At 37.6% G+C, this 23155-nt stretch overlaps 1 protein-coding gene across 1 annotated transcript; it reads right to left on the bottom strand.

The window, feature by feature from the left end:
- Positions 1–8696: 8696 nt before the first annotated feature.
- Positions 8697–15144, bottom strand: LOC149028378 (calmodulin calcium-dependent NAD kinase-like). The gene is made up of 9 exons (XM_089148321.1): positions 14907–15144; positions 14749–14779; position 13518; positions 10599–10793; positions 10426–10496; positions 9963–10187; positions 9728–9854; positions 9161–9640; positions 8697–9065 (listed from the first exon to the last, which is right to left on the bottom strand). Exons 1-9 carry the CDS (start codon positions 15022–15024, stop codon positions 8835–8837), a joined length of 1479 nt encoding a protein of 492 aa, XP_089004447.1. The 5' UTR covers positions 15025–15144; the 3' UTR covers positions 8697–8834.
- Positions 15145–23155: the final 8011 nt, after the last annotated feature.

Raw genomic sequence — 23155 nt, 5'->3', positions numbered from 1 at the left:
TGTGATGAAGATTTGAACAGGAATCAGGTTGAGGAAGAAGAAACCGTGGGCACTGCTATTCTTCCCATCTGAAGAAATTATTTAAATAGAATGGATGAAATTTACACCGTAACTTCCATCAATACTGAACAGAGAAAAAACGAGTCAACGCGGGTTAATGCATCATCTCCAAGGAACTCTTACCTTTCAGATTCGTCGCTTGCTTTGGTTGGTAAGGAAACGACTTCAAACTTATATAAATTCAAAGTTCTAAACTCGCAAACAAAAAACAGGACAAAATCCTCAATCGTCTTTTGGGTCATTCAGATTGGAATATCTGGATTGCAACTGTTCCAGGGGGTTTGTGTTTGATATCGTCAACATCCACTCTTTTGTAAAGATAATAGTGTGATATCAATGTCGAAATTTGTGTGAAAAGGAAAGGGAAATAGAAATTTCATATGGAAAAAATTAATGAAAAATTAAAGGGAGTTCATAGCAGATTGCTTTTTAAGGATCTGTTTGGTTACTTGAGTCTCAAGATTTCAAATATTTAGTCATTATTCATAAAGTTAACTATTTGGTTAAGCTGAATTTGTAATTCTAAGAGGTCCGGCAAGGTGATTTTGTGAATATACAAATGTTTAGGGCTTTTATAGTAGGGGTGAAATCTTTGGATTTCACCTCATACCCATAAATCTATAGATTCACATTTTTAACGTAAAAAGTGAATCTCTAGATTTCATGAATTCAATGATTCAAACAATTAAACGGGTATAAATTTTTCATTTATGAATCCTGGTATTTGAAATTTATGAATTCATGTAACCAAACGGGCCCTTAAAAATTAAATTAAGTATAAGTTATACTATACCCAAATTTATAATATATAATGGCATCAGACATCTTGTTTTTGTATAATTGGTACATCATGATCCATGCTTGATGAATATGATTGGCATAAATAAGAAGAGAAAAAGAAATTCTGAATAATGTAAAAAATAATAATAATAATAACATGTCAAAGAAACGAAAATTAAAAATGTAGAATTTAAACTTTGGATTATTGCGAGCGAAGCAAATGGCATGCGCTTTGGAAGAAGCAATCTCTTATTGAACCGTCTTATTGGGAATAACGCGCAAGCATCTCTGAATACAACTGCTCGAATTTTAACAAAAGCCGCTCTACGGGGTCGTATTAATTGGTTGAAAGGCCTGAAAGAGAACATTGTTCTCGGGGAAGGAGAATATAACAACATTTCTTTTTTCTTTTTTTTTTGGTTTACCAACCACGGTTTATAAACCGGTGGTTCGAAACGCATCGCACGACTGGTTTGTGGTGGGTGAGTCTCCCATTGGGGTTTTTACATCCACAAGGATTCGATGTTGGAACCTAGCTTCAAATGATTGATGCGCCACTTGGACCAACCTCCGTTGTTTTATAACAACATTTCTTTAAAAATTAAAAAGAAAAACATATTAAAAAGGAAAATGAGAGATATTTTGTTCACCACGTAATTATTCGATTTTCGTAGTTAAAAAAATTTCAATGATATATATAATCATTTACAAGATTTAATGATTCTTATTTGTGGATTTATCCTTTTGTGCATTTTAAGAAAACTTGTCTTTTACCAAGAAAGATTAAAAAACAAAAAATGTGTCAATTCCTGGAGTTTTGGTAAAAAGATAGTCATAGGGTAAGTATTTAAAATGAGACTTCTTAGCGTGTGGAGTGTTTCCTACGTCTTTTAAGAACAGACGAGGAAATACGTTTACAAGTATAAGAAATTGAATGGTGCTCCGTTTGTCATTTACAAAAGCATGGAGGAAAATGTATACAGATTTCCATTACAGGGTCATTTGGTTGGGCAGACCACTTCCTTTCACAAGAGTCATAAATTTATTCTCTGGTAGTATATAATATATAAAAATTTGTCAATTTTCAAAAAAAAAAAAAAGTAATTTTGATTTGACCATTCAAAAAATATCAGAATTTACATGGGTTCACATTCTCTATAGTTTCCCTGTAATTCATATCAAGGATTGTGATACATGAGAAAAGACGAAATCAGGAGAAATTTTAAAAATTCATTAGATTCAATTTTTAATTAGATTTTGATTGTAATTGTTAGATTATTGACTGTCACGTGTCACAATCTTAGACATGAATTACAGATAATTAATGAGAGTGGGAATTGTAGAGGATGTGAATCTAAATCTACATCCTCTATAATTTTCATTTTTTACAATTCCATACAATTCAGATCTAGATTGTGGCGTGTGACAACTAATTATCTAATGGTCACAATTAAAACCCAACTAATAATTAAATCTAATGATTTTTTAAAATTTCTTTCAATTTTGTCATAGACTTAGTTATAGAGATTTATTAGATTTAATTATTAATTAAATTTTAATTATTATCATTAAATAATTAATTGTCACTCGTCACAATTCTATATACAAATTCCAAGAAATTGTTTGGCAAAAAAAGAAAAAATTCCAAGAAATTACAACGAGAAATTGTAGAGGATGGAAATCCCATGTTCAACGAACATCGCCTCTTGTTTTTCTCGTTGAGTGTGACCGAGTTAGGCTCTGGAGTCCTGTTAAGCTGTTATCTTCAACCGTCTGGGGTGATATTCCATGGTTACTCTTCTTTCCTTTCGTCTTCTCTTCGTTTTTGTATGCGTAAATGTTGCTGAGATGAGAACTGCACCTTCTGCTGCTGCTGCTGCTGCGGCTTCCCTTTTATCTTCTCCAAAAGCTGTTCAAAGGGTTAGTCTTTCTTCCTTATTCAGAGACCCACCTACAAATCTCAAATCCAATTCCAGAACTACGAAAAAAAGCTCCACCTTCGACACATCTCGCATAACCCAATTTGGAAAATCCGTCCAAGAGTAAGTGTAGATCAAAAACTTTTGATCTCAGTGATGCAAATGCGTTGTTTGATCTTTCCAGGATCGAACACCATTCATCTGCCATTTCTTTTTACAAGAAGATGATCTTAGTTGGTGCCTCGCCTGATTTCTTTACTTTGAACATTCTTCTCAACTGTTTCTGCCATTTGAATCGGGTCTGTTTCGGTATAGCTGTTTTTGGGGAACTCCTGAAGCGAGGTCACCATCCCAGCGTCGTCACTTTTACTTCTCTGATCAAGGGTCTCCTCATGGTGGATAGGATCGCCGATGCTACGTATAGAGCTTTTCAAGAAAATGATAGAACAGGGCTGTCTACCTAATGAAATTACATATGGGAATCTCTGATGAATGGCTAAGATTGTAACCATGACTATTCCTTATTACTCAATGCAAACAACCCTTTATCTCTAGAAGCATAATAAGTGAAGTGGAAAAAGCTACCAAAGGCTTTTACTAGGGCAACAACTCTAGCGAGAAGAGAGCTCAATTGGTGAGTTGGGATAGCATGTGTAAGACAAAGGCAGAAGGGAGATCACCTTAGGGTTCAAAACAGCTCACTTAGATGAACGATGCATTTATCATGAAGTTAGGATGGGGATACATGCACCAAAATTCCTTATGGGCAAGGGTTCTAATTAAGAGAGAAGTATGAGTCATCCAGGCAGAACCAACCCTTCAAATCTATTGCTTCTGACTCTCCATTGTGGAGAGCTTTATGCAAAGTTGAACCTATGATGCAAAAACATTACAGGATGGGAGGAAAGCTTTATTTTGAAGAAATAGATGGGTAGGAAATGAAGACTATAGTAGGGTAGAGAACGGTGTGAGCATCATATTAAAGACTACTATGCAACCATAAATGAAGCTTGGAAGTCTTGCAAGAAATCAGTCCACAATCTAGCGTAGGGAATCAAATGTGTGGGTTGGAAATGTCCTCAAGAGGGGTGGTTTAACTATTTAAGTGCAACATTGATGCTTCTGTTAGTATGGTATTCCCAGATTGCTGGAGTCATACGGGATCAACAAGGTAAGATTCAGAGGGGGTTTTCTTTGGAGAATCAACTTGTGTAAGGTGTTGGAGGCGGAGTTGTTAGCAATCCACAAAGGGGTGAGAGTGGTGGTCGACTTAGGAGCTTGGCCAATGGAAATAGAATCTAACTCGTCGGAAGCTATTTCAATGCTTGAATCCAACATAGAGAAGCAGGGAAGTTATTGGAATTTAATAAAAGAAATTCTGAGTTTGTTCGTATCAAGGTGAACATGTTCATTTCTATCATGTGCCACGTAACAATAATAGAGCGGCAGATTGGTTATCCTAGAAGTCTATCAAAGCCGAAAAGGGTTTGCTTTTGCTCTTAGAAGCCTAGTCGGAGCTAGTTGAAGAAGATTATTGAGAAAGACCTCCAGGGAGGTACCTCATAAGCTTATTTTTGTTTTTTTGCCTCTTGGGTCTTTGGCCTTGTATTTGTACCCAAAAAAAAAAAGAAGAGTTTTTTTTTTTCATTTTACCCACTTAAGTTGGGCCTAAACTCTTGTTTGCCCCTTAAGTGGCCAATATTGCATTTTGCCAAATCTGGTGAACTTGAAATATTACAAAAAAAAAAAAAAAAAAAAACTTATGTTAGTTTTCTGTAATCTTTGAATTTGAAATTACCATTTGGTGAAAGGAAAATATTTTACAAATCTTCATTTATTTTTTTCAAATTTACAAAATAACTCAGTGTTCACTTGATTCAATTTCAAAACAGCAATTTAGGATTTTCTCCCTGATTTCAAAAACAAACTTTTAATACGACCACGATGTCCTTTATGGGTTAAAAACTTAAAATGACTATTTACTTAAACCCCCTATTTTCAAGGTTGAACCTCACACATAGAGATGGGTGAAGGGGATCTTCTTCTTTCCTCTATCACTGGACCAAAACTCTCTAAAACCCCCCCAAAAGTCATACATAAGGAAGAGAAGCCGAGGATGGTTAGGGTTTCATCGAAGACTTTTTTTTTTCTTTTTCTATTTTTGTATAAAGACGCTTTTATATATAGGGAAATTAAGGATGAGGATATTACATATGCCGTTGGCAAGAATTGAATCCACAAGATTCCTAATTAACCATTCTACTAACCCTCCATTAACCGACTTTTTAAACTCTCATCTTAGAATTCCATCTCAGATTTAATCTCGTGTGACCTTTTCTTTATCAAGGAAAAAAAAACTTGAACGTTAGGAATTTCACACTGCTTTGATTCTCTCAACCAGCCTTAGCAATATTCAAGCTAAATGCTAGTGTCTTTGAACGTTTGTTACTAACGTCAACTTGGAGTTGTGAGACAAACGTTTAAGATCTTATACTTCCTACTTGAAGTTTTTAAGGTTTTGATTCGTTTTACTCTTTAATTTTTTTTGGCAGCCCGGCTTGTTTTGTAAATTGAAGAGACTGGTGAAGATTAATGGAAGGGAGAAAATCTCCCTTCAACCACATGTATAGTTTTTTTTTTTTTTTTTTTTGGTAACAAGTTAAACTATGAAAATAGGGTGAATTAGGTTTAGAATATAAAGTAATACTACTTTACCTTTTAAATTTTATTATTTTATTGTGGGCAAAATAATAATCTCCTCTTGGTCTTTAAGATATATAATAGCCAAGAAACTGCATTAATAAAAAACTCTATTATTAAGTATTTCTTTAAAACATCATCCTCATATGCGCGTTTTACCTAATTTTCCTTCCTTTTAATCGTGCCACCTAATCCCATTTATCTATTGCTTAACTTTTAGTAGATATATTTCTACTCAAAAAATAATAATAATAATAATTAATAGATATAATACAACATCTACTATAGATAAACAATAAATTCCAACAAGTCCAAGAAAAATGAAATGATTCTTTTTTCAGTTTTTAAAATTGAGTTTTACTTCCAAAGGTATGTTAAAACGGTTAAAGACCCTAAAACTTCACCATAGGGGATTCCGATCCTTCCTTGGATCGTGCCACCTAATCCCACTTAGCGATGGCATTAATTTTAGTAGAAATTTCTCCCATGAGGATGTAATAATAATTAATAGATATAAATACAACATCAAACAGTAAATTCCAACGCAAGTCCAATAAAAATGAAATGATTGTTTTTTCAGTTTTTAGAATTGAGTTTTACCTAGGTCAGTTTACGCATACTTTGGCTACATCTTAGGAGAATATTGTGTTTACCAATGTCTCATAATAATTAAAAATCACCAAAAAAAAAAAAGACAAGATTTGACAATTGAAACAAAGAATGAGCAAGAAGAAGCCTACTTTGCATGTTTAGATTCCAGTTTTTTTTGTTCTTCCCATATTTTTCAATTTTATTTGTAAGAACAAATTGCACCGGCACCCCAAAATGGAGTTCTTAAACACTGACACCCCCACTTTATATTTGAAAAACACAGAGACCCCAAAATTGAATTTTCATTAAAGATATATATTGACCAATTTACCACTGAAAACAATTAAATTACTATTTATTTTCTTTCAATTCCCTATAATAAACAATGTCTGAACGGTTTTCAAGGACAAATTGGACAAATATTTCCAATGAAAATCTAATTTTGGGGTCTTTGTATTTTTTAAACATAAAATGGGATATCAATACTTTAAGGCCTCTATTTTCGGGTGCTAGTGCAATTTGCTCTATTTAAAATAAAGGCTTTCAAAAGCTTATGATATTATTATTACACTAAGACATGAATATAATCATTTAGAATATTTATACATATTGGTATTGTTAAGATCTACTGAGAGGTGACCCCACCCTATGCATGGTGGGGGATTGTCTTCCTTGCTTCAAAAGGTAATGGATTCCAACATCTACTCAATTAGGGCCATGTCAGTATGAGGGTTTTTCATTTGCGTAGATAAGAATACTACACGATCACCCAATTTTTACAAGGTCCACATCAGAAAATGGACCATGCTAGCATGAAGGTTTTTTTTTCTTCATATAATATGAAAGTATTATAAAACCACCAAATTCAACATGGTCCTCGTTAGATAATTGACCCAAATAACATACTTTATATGTTGCACGCTAGTATTACGTGTACCTCGATTACATTCATAGGTAAATTTTTATATATAAATTAAATATATAATCAAGAAGAGTTGAGCGCATGACCTCTTTGCTAAGAAACATTGGTTATTGGGAGGACCAAATCTAATTTGTTGGCTAGTTGTTGTGGATTGTTCAACCTACAGGTCATTAAATAAGGTTCCCCTTGTCAAGTTGTGTATGCATGGAAATTAATGAATTGAATCAGAGGACTGATATATTTTCCTTCAAAGAAAACCCTTTTTTTTTTGTATTTTCCATTTTCTCGAAATAGGTAGATGTAAAAACAACAATCAATCTCTTGACCTCGCTTATTTTTCTCCTAAATTCATTTGAAGAAGTTTGAATTCATCCAAACAAGTCACCCAATCCCGCGTATGTGAACACAACAAAGTGATGTATTGTATAAACTTTTTTGTATCTCCGTAGGATCTTAGGTAATGGGGAAGCCTTATGCACTCATATCTTAATACTGAAAACGCAAAAACACAACTTTTGGTGTGATTATTATCATTATTTTACAAAAAAAATTTAGGATATATTTTTAAAAAAGAAACTAGCAAATAGCATGAGAACAAGAGCGGAGGAAATGATTTTTTTTTTTTAAAAAGAATGAACAAACTTAGGAAGAAAGAATATGAAATTTATGATTCTACTTTACTAGTACAATGTTGTAAAGTCACAAGAAATTGAGGGCAATATAAGAATTATGAAATTATCTAACCATGACTTAAAATGGAATTTGCTAATTGAATATACTATGATGTAAATTTAAGAAACATTTTTAGGGATTATTTCCAATTTAGCATAGTTTTGGGGCATTTGTGCTTTTTATCAATTATCTTAAAGCGTTCTAAAAAAATTTCTTATTTTTATTGTTTGACATGCACGTATAATGGTTGACATGCACGTATAATGGCTGGAAAAACTAGGCTTTTTTTTGTCTAATTTTATAAGGGGGAAAAAACACCACTGATGACTTGACCTTGTCAAACCTGATTAACATATCAATGACAAATATTATTTAAGTAATAGACAAATATATCAATAATTAAAAAGATAATATTAAAGTCATGTATCAATACATTTTTTTGAGTTTGTGTCATTAGCCTAGAGAAGAGACATTAGGATTTATAAGGTTTTTATTTGGACAAACCAAAAAAAGAATTTTATTAGAATGGAAAGACCACGAGAGAAAACCTCTGGTTAGATACATTGTTAGAACACTTGACTAGCTAGAGAAGAACCCTAAAAGTTTTTCAGATTTTTAGAGGCATGGCTCTTTTAGCTAAGAGGTGGGCATTACCAATTCCTGAACAGGGAGTATGAGTGAAATAAACTAAATCAAAACTGTTCAGCAAAGCTGTGATGAGGTCTTCTACCACCATAGAAGCAGCCCAACCTAAGTTGAAATTAACATTTGACAAAGCATTAACAACAACACTGCATAAGGAGTGCGACTCATCCAATATGAATTCATTGACAGAAACTTCTGGGTTCAATGTTGAAACCAGACTTTGATCTGCTTGGCTCAATGTTGGAGAGAATTGGGTATTCTTTGATTAGTTACTGCCGTAGAATGGAGCTGGTTTTTGAATGCTCACAACACATACAGACCCGCTATTAATTTAATTCTCTGTGTGAAACAGGAGCAATTTCTTTTCTTTTATTTTTGTTAGTGTTGGGAGTGGAGGCAGCTCTTTGTATAACCATACATTTATTGGTATTCTTGCATTTTAATTACAAGGATTACAGATGACAACTCAGGGAAATGGGGATTAATCCCTTCTATTTATTTCTTTAGCCATTTATTAATCAGAGGACATGAAACTACAGCACTCTTCAGCTGCTGATTTCTCTCTGATTTTCTGCTTTTTGAATTGCAATCTTTAGTTCATCTTGATAAGGAGCTCCTGAAGTTGATAACAAGATGTTTTTCCAATTCCGAGCATGATGCGGGTAAAGTTCATCGATGGATTCTGCTTCTTCATTCAATGTGCTTATTCTCTTTAAAATATCTATTTCTTGTTGATCAACCACCAAGTTGTTCTCTCCATCTTTCCATCTTATCAACTTCAACCAAATTAACAAAAACAAACCATGTCAGAATACTTAATCAGTAGTGGACCTGCAGACTTACTATAAAATGACGAGAGTTTAAGGTTTACCTTGGGTGGATTTTCCATAGAATTTGTGCAGTATAGCTTGGCAGTATCAACTAATTGACAGTACCTGGGGAACCCATTTGCAAATCCCTTGTGGGACTTCAACTGTGATTTCACCCTCACTGCTCTTCCCATGATAATAGCTCTCCTTATGCCTCTCACAACTGCTAGATGTGGATCACATACAACTCCAACTAACTCTATTCTGTATGGTTTTCTCTTCATGGTTGCTTCCTTATGCTCTACATTTTCTTCATCATCATCTTCTACCTTTTCCCAATACTCTTCGATTTCGGTCCCATCCTCGGCAACTTTGTATCCGGCGCCCATCCGGTACCGGTGACGGTGAACATTCCTGGCCATTTCAATTGTCTGTTGGAAGAATGGCTCCCAAGAGAGGGTACCATCCATGATCACATCACGCCCTTCATTGAGTGCTGTTACTAGTAGGGAACATGCTGCATTGGTAGATGATTGATGCACCTGCCAATTAATTGCAATGCCATCATCAAAATGTATTGGTTTTGATTCTCCATTGTCAAAAAGAGAGAGTGAGAGAGCAAAACCAACCAGTTCAGAAGTTTGGAGCATGTCATCTGGGCCATTAGCACTGAGAGCTCTGAAAATTACATCCGTCTCTTTAAACGCGTCTGCCTCAACTACCACTGCATTCCCAGCCGCTCCTGCCCAGAAGGAGCTGTTCATCAACAAACAAACACATATGACTTATAAGTTATAACTTAACTATGTTTTGCAATCAAACCCTTCTACAGAATTGATGAGAAATGCAAAGATGCATGCTTACTCTTTTAGTATGTTCTCAAGAACAGTGCTCTTGCCAGCTCCCATTCCACCACCCATTAAGAGCAACACAGGGCTCCTCTCACTGGGGGCCGTTGGCTTCATCACATCCGTGGAACGGGAATCATTGTTGGATGGGATATTGCCAAGGGTTTTCATCTCCTCCACTAGTGTAGAGAACAGCCTCGTGATCTTCAAGTTCTCGCTTACCCTTTCAAATCTCCGTTTCCTGCATTCACGCCCAAAATAAATAAATTTAACATTAATTAACTTTTTGTTATTGGGTTGGTTTCATTGGTAGAGATGAAAGTTCGAGATCAAGAGTTTAAATCTCCATGAGATAAGTAGAGAGGCGGAGTTATCATACGGCCATCGCCCTGACCTGTTCCCGTTCCCAATTTTTTTGAAAACTTGACCCTTTTTCTTTTCCATTTTTTGAAAAAAGAGAAGGTGATGATAAAGCTCACCTAGTGTGAGACATTACGATTTTCTTCAGCTTCCGTGTTGAATGACTTGAATCTGAATCAGACGTCAATACCTAAAGCCAATTGAAACCCAATAAATAATGGTTTTCAAAATTCGATAAAAAAAGATATATACATATATACTTTTTGTCCATTTTAATGGATCTCAATCTTACCTGACTAATCATAACAGAAGTTTGATTCCAATGGAAAGAAAAGTAGACAAGAATGCATCTATCAAACTCTTCAATGAGCTTACTGAAGAGGGAAGCATCAGTTTCTGGGTCACTGAGGATATAGTCATGGATGGCACGCTCGCATCCTTCACTCTTCCTCAGATAATCGTTCACTAACTTGCAGAGGTGTGGGCACTGTTGTAATATTAGTCCCACATCGACTGATGTGGGAATATGTGGAGAGGAAGAGGCTATAAAAGAATGCCTCTTCCTTCTTCTTTAATCATCCCAAATATCTTCTCTCTTGGATATTTCTTTATTTATAGTGTAGCTTTCTCTCTTGCCCTATATATTGTGTCTTTCTTTTCTCTTAGTTGTTATTATTGTGTTCTTCTTTTCTCTTATTTGCTATTGTTTATTGGTGGTTTTATACCGTGTATATTTTTATGCTCGTGGTTGGTGTGGCTTCATCGAATTCTTGGGGGTTTTTTGTTTGGTTTGGGTGTGGTATCTACTTTGTTGCTCTGTGATTGCCCTTGGTGGATCCTTCTCGAAATGTAGATATTGTTTTTATCTCGGAGGTCTGTGTTTCACGTGGTTCTTTTCGGGTATCTGGGTGTTTGGGTGATTGTGCATGTCTGGTTTTGTCTAAGGAGTTGGTTTTTGGGAGCTTGTGTCCCTCCGTTTTTGATTTTCTGGTACATTTTGGTTCACCATTCGTGGATCTGGCGTTTGTGACATAGTGGGAGTTTTTCCCGGTTGTGATAGGCTGGCGGCTCCTCGGCAGTTTGCGGCACAAATTCTCATTATGGATGAAGATGAGGCATTATTGATAGATACGCTGAGCATCGGTGTTCGGGGGGGTTCGGGAGTGGAATGATAGTGCTTGCTTTTCGATTTGCATATAGCATTATCGGTGATATTTTAGGGGCATGCAGGAGGTTTGGGATCACCTCATCTTGTATGGCAATCCTTCACCTATCTTGTAGATGGTGCATCTCGGTGCTTCTTGGGAGAGTTCTTTCGGTGATCGGCAATGGCGCGGGATGTTGGAACATGTGATGCTTGGATCTTGGATTCGGGAGCATGGACATGACCTCTGCGGTTGGTTTCAAACTTATGAACCTATCTCTGCGGTGTCGTGTCTGGGTGATCATGCCTTGGAGATTGTTGGAGTTGGACCATCAGTTGAAGATGTACGATGGTATGGTGACTATTCAAAATGTGCGGTGTGAGGGCTTAAAGAGAATCTATTGTCTTTGGGACAATTAGATGAAATTGGGTGCAGACACGATCCAAATGGAATGATGAGGATGTCGGAGCGCTAGTTGTAATGAAAGTAAGGGCCTCAATTTGTGCAGTTGGGAGACATGTCGGCGAGCATCGGTTGCATCAAGATGCAGAAGAGATGACAAAGTGTGGCATCAAATTGGCACATGTCGAGCAGGGTTGAAGGTTCTCGCGAACTAAATTACTCGGGTCTCACAGGTTTCATTACCCTTTTGTGGCACGTGTTACAAGCAAGCGGCATAGATTGAAGTTCAATGCATCTGATTCCGGGAGTGTATTTTGAATTGTTCACTCGTGTATGGCAGCACCGGTTACATCTCGGGAGGAGCGGTACTATGTATCTTTCATTGATGATTATTCCAAGATGTTGGGTGTTTCCTATCAAGAAGAAGTCGGATGTGTTTTCGTTTCAACATTCAAGCGCGTTGAACGAGCGAGAAATCAAGTGCCTCGGACGGACAATGGCGTGAATATCGGATGACTTCTTTGAGTTTGTAATCAAGAAGGCATCAAGAGACAACTCACGGTGGCTTACACTCCTCAACGATGGAGTAGCGGAGCGGATGAATAGAACTCTACTCGAAAGAACAAGAGCCATGTTAAGCGCAGCATGGCTAAGTCCTTTGGGCGCGTACCCGCTCTATGTGATTAATCGATCACCAACAAGATCGATTGATCCAAGACCCATGAATATGTGGCTGCAAGCCGCTTGATTATTCACCCGCACACATTTGGGAGTCCTGTCGTGATGTATCATCCCCAAGAAATTTCGGTTGGATCCAAAATCCGGAAATGCGATTCTTGGGAAATCGATGGAGTCAAGGGGTATCGATTGTGGGATCCCACTCCCACAAAGTCGTCATCGCGAGATGTCATTTTGCAGAAGATAAGCTGCAAAAGGAAGATGTGAGTAGCATTTCAATAGAAATTCCGGAGAGTACACGTTCAGAGGAAGAGAGTCCAATCCGGAAATTCTTCCGGGCGATCGAATGAGAACGTACCATTGAGTCTACAACCGTAGAAGTTCACGTCACCTCGTGAAAGACATACACCAACCCGGCAGTCGATTATATTATGGAGAGCAACATTGCATCTGTCTTCTAACGGAAGATGGTGAGCCATCAACATTCGAGAAGCGATTGATAGCTCAAGCATCACTTTGGATGGCGGCTATGCGGGAAGAACTAGAAGCTCTTCATAAGAATAAGCGTGGAGCTTGTACCTTTACCGCACGGAAGGAAGCCCATTGGTAACAAATGGGTTTACAAGATCAAACAAGCTGATGATCAAGTAGGCGGTATCGTGCAAGAATGGTGATCAAAGGATATGCTCGAAAGAAGGTGTCGATTTCACAAAAATCTTTTCTCCGGTGGTTCGACTTACTACTGTCCGGATAGTTCCACTTTGTGCTACGTTTGATCTACATCTTGGCGGTTAGATGTAAAACGCATTTCTTCATGGAGATCTTGAAGAAGAAATCTATATGCTCCAACCAGGTTTTGAAGAACCGAAAAGGGGAACTTGGTTTGCGGTTGAACAAATCTCTATACGGCTTAAACAGCGCCAAGATGTTGGTATAAGAGATTTGATTCCTTCATATTGAGCCTTGGATACACAGACTTGCTTGACCCTTGTGCGTATTACAAGAGGTTTGGTGATGATGATTTCATCATTTCTGTTGTATGTCGATGATATGTTGGTGTCGGCCCCAACAAAGATCGGATCGTAGAATTAAAGGCTCGTTGGCTAGGGAATTTGAAATGAAGGATCGGGACCCGCAAACAAGATTCTAGGGATGCAAATTCACCGAGACAAATAACAGGAAGATTTGGCTATCTCGAAGAGTTCTTAAGGAAAGTCTTGCGCCGCTTCAATATGCAAGCTCGCGCCATTACTACTCCTCTTCCGTTAATTTCAGTTATCCTCAAGTATGTGTCCTAGCAATGAAGCGAGGGATGGAGATGTCTCGGTCCGTATGCATCGCAGTGGAAGTCCGTGTTCGCTATGATATGTACAAGACCGGCATTGCACTGCTGGGGTGATTAGTCGGCATATGGCGAATCCAGGACAAGAGCGTTGGATTATAGTAAAGAGGATCCTAAGATACATTAAAGGACCTTGGATGCTGCTCATGTTATGGAGGATCCGATTTCTGTCGGAGGATATGTTGATTCGATTTTGCGGGATCTTGATAAAGGAAATCCCTCGGCTTGTGTTTACATTGCGGGGGTTGTGAGGTCTCAAACTCGCGTGCCGTCTACACGGTTATGGCGCTACACAAGCTTGTAAAGAAGCAATCGGATAAGAAGATTCATGGAAGAACTTGGGCACAAATCAAGATTCTCTGTATTGTGCCAGTGCCTGCACATTGCAAGGAATCCCTTTTCATTCCAGGACAAAACCTGAGTACATATCATTTGTTCGTGAAGTGGTGGAAGCGAAGGGTGGATATGCAAATCCACCGAAAGAGAACCTGCGATGCTTGCAAAGCAATCAATCGCGTTCATTTGGTGCGTCCTTGTTGGCTTGATAGAGACATGCGCGTGGTGGCAGATAGAGCGGTGTGGAGATTGATTGGTTCTCAATCTAATCTCCAAGTGGGAGATTGTTGTAATATTAGTCCCACTCGCCGTGTGGGAATATGTGGAGAGGAAGAGGCTATAAAAGAATGCCTCTTCCTTCTTCTTTAATCATCCCAAATATCTTCTCTCTTGGATATTTCTTTATTTATAGTGGAGCTTTCTCTCTTGCCCATATATAATTGTGTCTTTCTTTTCTCTTAGTTGTTATTATTGTGTTCTTCTTTTCTCTTATTTGCTGATTGTTCTATTCGGTGGGTTTTTCATAACCCGACAGGCACTCCTGGGGATCTTCATATCCTAAATGTCTAGCTGCACCCACCCACAAACAAACATGAGCATTTGTAAGAAAATGTATATATATATACAAAACAGAAGGGATTTTGATTTAACGAATGCATTCTTGTAAACTAATTAAAAACTCTTTTTTTTTTTTTACCTACAAAATGGGAGAAACGTTCGATACTGTCGACGTGAGGAGAACCTGATTTAGGGAAACATGGAATGATGTTTTGGGATCTCTTCTGGCGTTTCCGGCGGTGGAGATTGTACTGCATAGACGCTGATGTTGCTGCTGCTGCTGCTATAATGACGAATGTGATGAAGATTTGAACAGGAATCAGGTTGAGAAAGAAGAAACCGTGGGTACTGCTATTCTTCCCATCTGAAGAATTTATTTAAACAGAATGGATGAATTTTACGACGTAGCTTCCATGAATATTGAAAAGAGAAATAATGAGTCAACGCGGGTTAATGCATCATTCCAAGAAACTCTTACCTTTCAGAGTCTTTTACCTTTCAGAGTCATCGTTTTGGTGGTAAGGAAACTACTTCGAAATTATACATTCAAAGTTCTAAACTTTCTACGAAAAAAAAAGAAAAGTCAGAAAAGGAAAATTATTGGGAAATTGATTTATTGTTATTATTTAATAGTGGATTAAACGTGCACCTAATACTCAATCGTCCTTTGGTCATTCAGATTTGAATATCTGGATTGCAACTGTTCCAGGGGATTTGTGTTTGATATGGTCAATATCCACTCTTTTGATAAGATAATAGTGTGATGATATCACTGTCGAAATTTGTGTGAAATGGAAAGGGAAATAGAAATTTCATCTGGGAAATCAATGAAAAATTAAAGGGAGTTCATAGGAGATTGCTTTTTAAGAGTCTATTTGATTACTTGACTCTAGAGATTTCAAATATCTAGTCATTATTCATAAAGTTAACTATTTGGTCAAGCTGAATTTGTAATTATGAGAGTTTCGTCAAGGTGATTTTGTGAATATGCAAATGTTTAGGGCTTTAATAGTAAGGGTGAAATCTTTAGATTTCATCTCATACCCATAAATCTACAGATTCACATTTTTAGTGTACAAAAATAAATCCCTAAATTTCATGAATTCAAATATTCACACAACTAAACGGGTTTAAATTTTCCATTTATGAAACCAGAGATTTGAAATTTATGAATTCATGTAACCAAACAGGCCCTTAAAGATTAAATTAAGGGTAAGTTATACTATACCCAAATTTATAATATATAATGGCATCAGACATCTTGTTTGTATAATTGGTACATCATGATCCATGCTTGATGAATATGATTGGTATAAATTTTATGAAGAGGAAAAGAAATTATGAATAATGTAAAAAAAAAAAATATAGATTTTAAACTTTGGATTATAGCAAGCGAAGCAAATGCCACGTGCTTTGGAAGAAGTGATCTCCTACTGAACTGTCTTATTGGGAATAACACGAGCATCTGTGATTACTCAAAGTTTCCTATCCGAGGCAAATTTTCAAGAAACTGCTTGAGTTTTAGCAAAAGCGGTTCTATGAAATCGTATTGATTGATTGAAAGCCTAAACAAGAATGTTGTTCTGGGGGAATGATACCTGTTGGTCCTGAATACAAAAGATTCGTGTGCCATTTAAGGAAACATAACAACATTTCTTTGAAAATTAAAAAGAAAAACATATTTAAAAGGAAAATGAGAGAAATTTTCTTCAACAAAGAATTATTTGATTTTTGTAGCTAAAAAACTTTCATGATATATCAAAACAATCATTTACGGGATTTAATGATTCTTGAGAGTGGATTTATCCTTTTCTGGTGCATTTTAAGAAAACTTGTCTTTTTTATAAGGGTAATTTTCATTTGGACCCCGAAGTTTGGTCCATGTCATTTTTAGTCCAAAAAAAATGGACACTTTGCATCTACCTCCCTTGAGGTATTCAATTAGATCAATTAAGGACAATTTGTGATTTTTATGACCAAAATACCCTCACATCTATTCTACAATAAGATTTGCATATTTTCTTCACAATTAAATCCAACGATGAAAATCAAAAGAGTGAGGTGTTAGATTTTAGACATGTGAATCATTCCAATCGAATGAACATAAATCCATCTGAAAAAATATACATTTTTAAGTCCCCAATTCTCTTTCATCTCTTTCATCGTCTCCATTGGTCCGGCGTAACCGCCATCTCTACTTTCTTTTCTCTTCGACTCCGGTGCAACTACTGAATCTCCAATCAAGACTACCTTGAACACATAATCAATTTTCTGATTGAAATCCCCATACAAATTCGACATTTCTCTCTCCCTTGCAAATCTAATGAAACCCCTCCCTAAATTCGAAACAAAAGAACTAAAATCCAAAATAAGTCTGGCTAGAGAAGGATCAAGTGGATTCCAATTGTAATCGTAATTGGATAAGGTAGGAGATTGTGAGAGGTAAGGAATTGCTCATGAGGTTCGTCCAGATAGAAACAGAGAAGAAATAGAACAGAAAATTAAGTTTAGGGTTTCAGTAAAGAAAATGGAAGAAACAAAGAAATGGAGAGGAAAGAGATGAGTTTTCAGATGAAATGGTCTTCAGGCCACCATGACCCATTTCAACGCCTTACCCAGACCAGCCCTCCGACAAACGCATCTATTGCTTTAATTTTCCTTCCATAGTTAACTCACAATCTCAGTCTCCATTTTGATATTCCATTCACCCACATCAAATACCATCTATACACTTAACTTCGGATGCTCGATGAAACAACAAAAAATGGAAAAATGGAAAAATCCAATAAACCACAAGAGAAGGAAAGGAGGAAGAAAATAAAATCTCGATATAGAGATAGAGACTCACAACCCAACAGAATCAATAACAGACGTTCAAACCCAACCAAAAAAGATTAAGAAGAAGAAAAAACCCGAGAAACCGAACTGAAAACCAAAACATCAACATATATGGTTTTGATTTATCTGGACATGATGCTGAAAGATTCCATTCCTAGATGATTTGGTTTTCTGGATCAGCTCAAGCTTGTTTTTCCTTCGTCTTTCTTTTTAAGTTTTTTTTTTTTTTTTGCCACTGCTTGTTAAGTTTTGCTCCACTGTGAACTTGGAAACTTTTGGAAATTTATCAGATTAGAAATGGACCATTCATTTTCTTTGTAGATGTGTGTCATATATCCCAACATCACATCAAATGGGTGAAATTTATTTATAAGTCACATCAAATGAGTGATTGATGTGACTTGTAAATAAATTTTAACCATTTGATGTGATGTTGAGACACATGTCACACATCTACAAAAAAATGGACCTGATATGAGTCTATGTAAACTTCAGAGCTTAGAAATATGGAAGAGAGAGAAAGAAAAGAAATGTGTATGTTTTCAGATGGATTTATATTCATTCGATTAGAATAATCCACGCGTCTAAAATCTAATGGTCAACTAGAGGTAATGGAAGTGTGTCAATGTAGGAGTGGATCCGGTAAACACCCCATTCTTTTGATTTTCACCGTTGGATTTAATTGTGAAAAAAATATACAAATCTTATGGTATAATAGATGTGAGCAAGTTTTAGTCATACAAATCACAAATTGTCCTTCTTATTGAATACCTCTGGGGAGGCAGATGCAAAATGTCCATTTTTTTGGACTAAGAATGACATGGACCAAACCTAGGGGTCCAAATGAAAATTATCCTTTTTATAAAGAAAGAAAACAAAATGTCAATAGAAGCCTTTTTCCCTCCAAATGTTTTCCCTTCCCCCCTCATGTTGCTGGAGTTTGATAAAGAGATAGTCACCAAAGAGTCAACGTATTTAAAAGAGCAAATTGCACGGACACCCCAAAATAGAGGTCTAAAAGCACTGACACCCCACTTTATGTTTGAAAAACAAAAACACCCAAAAGTTGAATTTGCATTGGACATTTTAGTCAAATCTGTTAGTAAAAACTGTTAAACCATTGTTTATATTTTTTTTATTCCAAAAATACCCATATCAAAATTTGAGGAAAAAAAACAAAAAACACAAAACACAACGTAAATACCCTTCACCGGCGGGATAGAAGGGTGAAGTGTTGACCTTCGTCCTGAGCTAGCTTTAGGAAATCTGCCAAGGACCTTGGAAAAATGAGCGGTTAATCCTGCATTTGGTTGTCGATACATCAACACTATTAGTCCCACATCGACTGATGTGGGAATATGTGGAGAGGAAGAGGCTATAAAAGAATGCCTCTTCCTTATTCTTTAATCATCCCAAATATCTTCTCTCTTGGATATTTCTTTATTTATAGTGGAGTTTTCTCTCTTGCCCATATATTATTGTGTCTTTCTTTTCTCTTAGTTGTTATTATTGTGTTCTTCTTTTCTCTTATTTGCCGATTGTTCTATTCGGTGGGTTCTTCATAACCCGACGGGTATCGAGCGGGTTTTTCCAAGTATGCTCGTGGTTGCGTAGTCCGAGCTTCCACATCGAAGGAAAATTTTGGGGGTTTGTTTGTTTGGTTTAGGTGTGAGTATCTACTTATAGTATGCTCGTGATTGCCACTTAGGTGGATCCTTCACATCGAAAATAAGTAAGATATTGTTTTTCATCCTACGGAGGTGCCGATCGCAATTTCACGTGGTTTCTTTTCGGTATCCTAGAAAGGTGTATTGGGTGATTAGTGCATGTCTAGGAAAATTTTGTCTAAGGAGTCTGGTTTTTAAGCGGACCGCTTGTGTCCCTCCGCCTTTTCCGGAAATTTTCCCGTGCATTTTGGTTCAACCATATCCGTGGAGATAACTCGAGAAGACAAGTTTCACGTGAAATAGTGGGAGTTATTCCCAGCCAACAACGGGATAGAAGCAATGGCGAAAATTGACATCGGCAAGTTTGACGGCACGAAATTCTCATTATGGAAAATGAAGATGAAGGCATTATTGATAAAAGATAACCGCCTGAAGCCATCGTTGTTCGGCGGCGAGTTCACAGACAACTAAAAGTGGAACAGAATAGATGCGATCGCTTCTTTCGATTTGCATCTAGCATTATCGATGATATTTTAGCGGGCGTAGAAGAGAAGAAAACTGCAAAGGAGGTTTGGGATCACCTCATCAAATTGTATGAAGCCAAATCACTTCACAACAAAATCTTCTTGAAGAGAAAGTTGTATACCTTACGGATGTCGAATCTACATCGCTTACAGAGCACTTACATACTCGATTTCGTTATGTTCTCAACTTTCAACGTTGGGACATAATGTTTCACCACAGAACGTGCTGAAATTCTACTCCAAAGTCTTCCAGATTCATATGACCCAATCATTATCAATTTAACCAAGAATATCCTCTCTCGATTATTTGGTATTTGATGATGTCGCTGCTACAATTCTTGAAGAAGAAAGTAGACGAAAAGGCAGGAAGATAGACAGTAAGCTCACAACAAGCGTAGCTTTGTCTATGACTCGAGGAAGGTCAACTAACGTGATTCCGTGGGAGTCACAATCAAGGAGGTCAAAATCCAGGGGTAAGAAGAATTTCAAGTGCTACAATTGTGGAAAGGGGACACTTCAAAAAGAGTGTCATTCAAAAAGGGTGTAGATAAGACAGAGACATCTCAAGGGTGCATTGTCAAGGAGATATTCTTTACAACTAATCAAGAATGGCAGCCAAGGATAGATTGGAACATAGTGATGCTTGGATCTTGGATTCGAGCAACATGGCACATGACCTCTCGCAGAGATTGGTTTCAAACTTATGAACCTATCTCTACGGGTCTCGTGTACATGGGAAATGATCATGCCTTGGAGATTGTTGGAGTTGGCACCATCAAGTTGAAGATGTACGATGGTATGGTACGCACTATTCAAAATGTGCGCATGTGAAGGGCTTAAAGAAGAATCTATTGTCTTTGGGACAATTAGATGAAATTGGGTGCAAGACACGATCCAAAATGGAATGATGAGGATCGCAAAGGAGCGCTAGTTGTATGAAAGCTAAAGGGGCGCCGCAAATTTGTACGAAGTAATGGGAGAAACATGTCCGGAGGCGTAGCATCAGCTTGCATCAACCGGTCTGCAGAAGAGATGACACAAGTGTGGCATCGAAAATTGGCCCACATGTCGAGCAAGGGTTGAAGGTTCTCGCAGACGTAAATTACTCCCGGTCTCACAAAGGTTTCATTACCCTTTTGTGAGCACTCGTTACAAGCAAGCAAAGATAGATTGAAGTTCAATGCATCCGATTCCAGGAGTAAAAGTATTCTGAATTAGTTCACTCGATGTATGGCAAGCACCGGTTACATCTCTCGGGAGGAGCAAGGTACTATGTATCTTTCATTGATGATCATTCCGAAGATGTTGGGTGTTTCCTATCAAGAAGAAGTCGATGTGTTTTCGCCAAAACATTCAAAGCGCAAGTTGAACGAGAAACCGAGAAGAAAATCAAGTGCCTCAGACAGACAATGGCGGTGAATATACGGGATGACTTCTTTGAGTTTTGTAATCAAGAAGGCATCAAGAGACAACTCACGGTGGCTTACACTCCTCAACAGAATGGAGTAGCGGAGCGGATGAATAGAACTCTACTCGAAAGAACAAGAGCCATGTTAAGAACCCAAGCATGGCTAAGTCCTTTTGGCGCGTGCCTAAACACCGCCGCTATGTGATTAATCGATCACCAACAAGATCGATTGATCTGAAGACACCGATGAATATGTGGATCGGCAAGCCGCTTGATTATTCACGCCCGCACACATTTGGGAGTCCTGTGTACGTGATGTATCATCCCCAAGAAATTTCGAGTTGGATCCAAAATCCTAAAATGCAGATTCTTGGGAAATGCCGATGGAGTCAAGGGGTATCGACGTGGGATCCCACGCCCACAAAGTCGTCATCAGCAGAGATGTCATTTTTGCAGAAGATAAGCCGCAAATGGAAGATGTGAGTAGCATTTCAATAGAAATTCCTGAGAGTACAACAGTTCAGAGGAAGAGAAGTCCAATCCAGAATTCTTCTCGTAGAAATTCTTCCGAGCAGAATCTAATGAGGAACAAGTACCACTGAGTCTACAACTCGTAGAAGTTCGACGGTCACCTCGTGAAAGACATACACCAACCTCGGCTTGATTATATTATGGAGAGCAACATTGCATACCGTCTTCTAACAAAGATGGTGAGCCATCAACATTCGAGAAGCGTTGATAGCTCGAAGCGCCACTTTGGATGGCATTCATGCGAAGAACTAGAAGCTCTTCATAAGAATAAGACGTGGAGCTTGTACCTTTACCGCACGAAGGAAGCCCATTGGTAACAAATGGGTTTACAAGATCAAACGAAACAGTGATGATCAAGTAGAGCGGTATCGTGCAAGAATGGTGATCAAAGGATATGCTCAAAGAAGGTGTTGATTTCACAAATCTTTTCTCCGGGTTCGACTTACTACCGTCCGGATAGTTCGCACTTTGTGCTACGCTTGATCTACATCTTGAGCATAGATGTAAAACCGCATTTCTTCATGGAGATCTTGAAGAAGAAATCTATATGCTCCAACCAAGGTTTTGAAGAACCAGGGGAACTTGGTTTCGTGTTGAACAAATCTCTATACGGCTTAAAACAGCGCCAAGATGTTGGTATAAGAGATTTGATTCCTTCATATTGAGCCTTGGATACAACGACTTGCTTCCTTTGTGCGTCAGAGGTTTGGTGATGATGATTTCATCATTTTATCGTTGTATGTCGATGATATGTTGGTGTCCCCCAACAAAGATCGGATCGTAGAATTAAAGGCTCTGCTAGATTTGAAATGAGATCTGGACCCCAAACAAGATTCTAGGGATGCAATTCACCGAGACTTCGAAGATTTGGCTATCTCTAAGAGTTACTTAAGGAAAGTCTTGCCCGCTTCAATATGCAAGATCGTAGCCAATTTCTACTCCTCTTCCCGTAATTTCAAGTTATCCTCAAGTATGTGTCCTAGCAATGAAGCGGGGTGGAGATGTCTCGTACCGTTGCATCAGAGTCCGATGTTCCTATGATATGTACAAGACCGGACATTCACATGCGGTGATTTCCATATGCAATCCAGACAAGAGCATTGGATTATAGTGAAGAGGATCCTAAGATACATTAAAGGAACCTTGATGCCCTCTATGTTTGAGGATCCGAATTTCTATCGAGGATATGTTGATTCGATTTTGCGGATCTTGATAAAAGGAAATCCACTATGGCTATGTGTTTACAATTCGAGGAGCCTGGTCGTATCTAAACTCGCCTTTAGCACTGTCTACAACTGTGGTATATCCTACACAAGCTTGTAAAGAAGCAACTGGATAAGAAGATTCATGGAAGAACTTGGCACAACACGAGAGATTCTCTTGTATTGTGACCTAGTGCCTTGCACATTGCAAGGAATCC

This window comes from Hakea prostrata, chromosome 1, assembly GCF_041222555.1.
Source record: "Hakea prostrata isolate BN-2017 chromosome 1, UWA_Hpros_2, whole genome shotgun sequence".
In the NCBI taxonomy this organism is placed as follows: Eukaryota; Viridiplantae; Streptophyta; class Magnoliopsida; order Proteales; family Proteaceae; genus Hakea; species Hakea prostrata.
Note: the sequence above shows the minus strand (reverse complement) of the source record. Positions and strands in the feature narration are given on the sequence as shown.

Excerpts from the sequence above, each read along its gene's own strand:
- LOC149028378 (XM_089148321.1), bottom strand. The coding sequence starts at position 15,024 with ATGCAGTACAATCTCCACCGCCGGAAACGCCAGAAGAGATCCCAAAAC. Across the intron at positions 14,780-14,906 it reads ACGTTTCTCCCATTTTGTAG|CTAGACATTTAGGATATGAA; the intron begins GTAAAAAAAAAA and ends GGGTGGGTGCAG. Across the intron at positions 10,497-10,598 it reads CTTCTGTTATGATTAGTCAG|GTATTGACGTCTGATTCAGA; the intron begins GTAAGATTGAGA and ends AATTGGCTTTAG.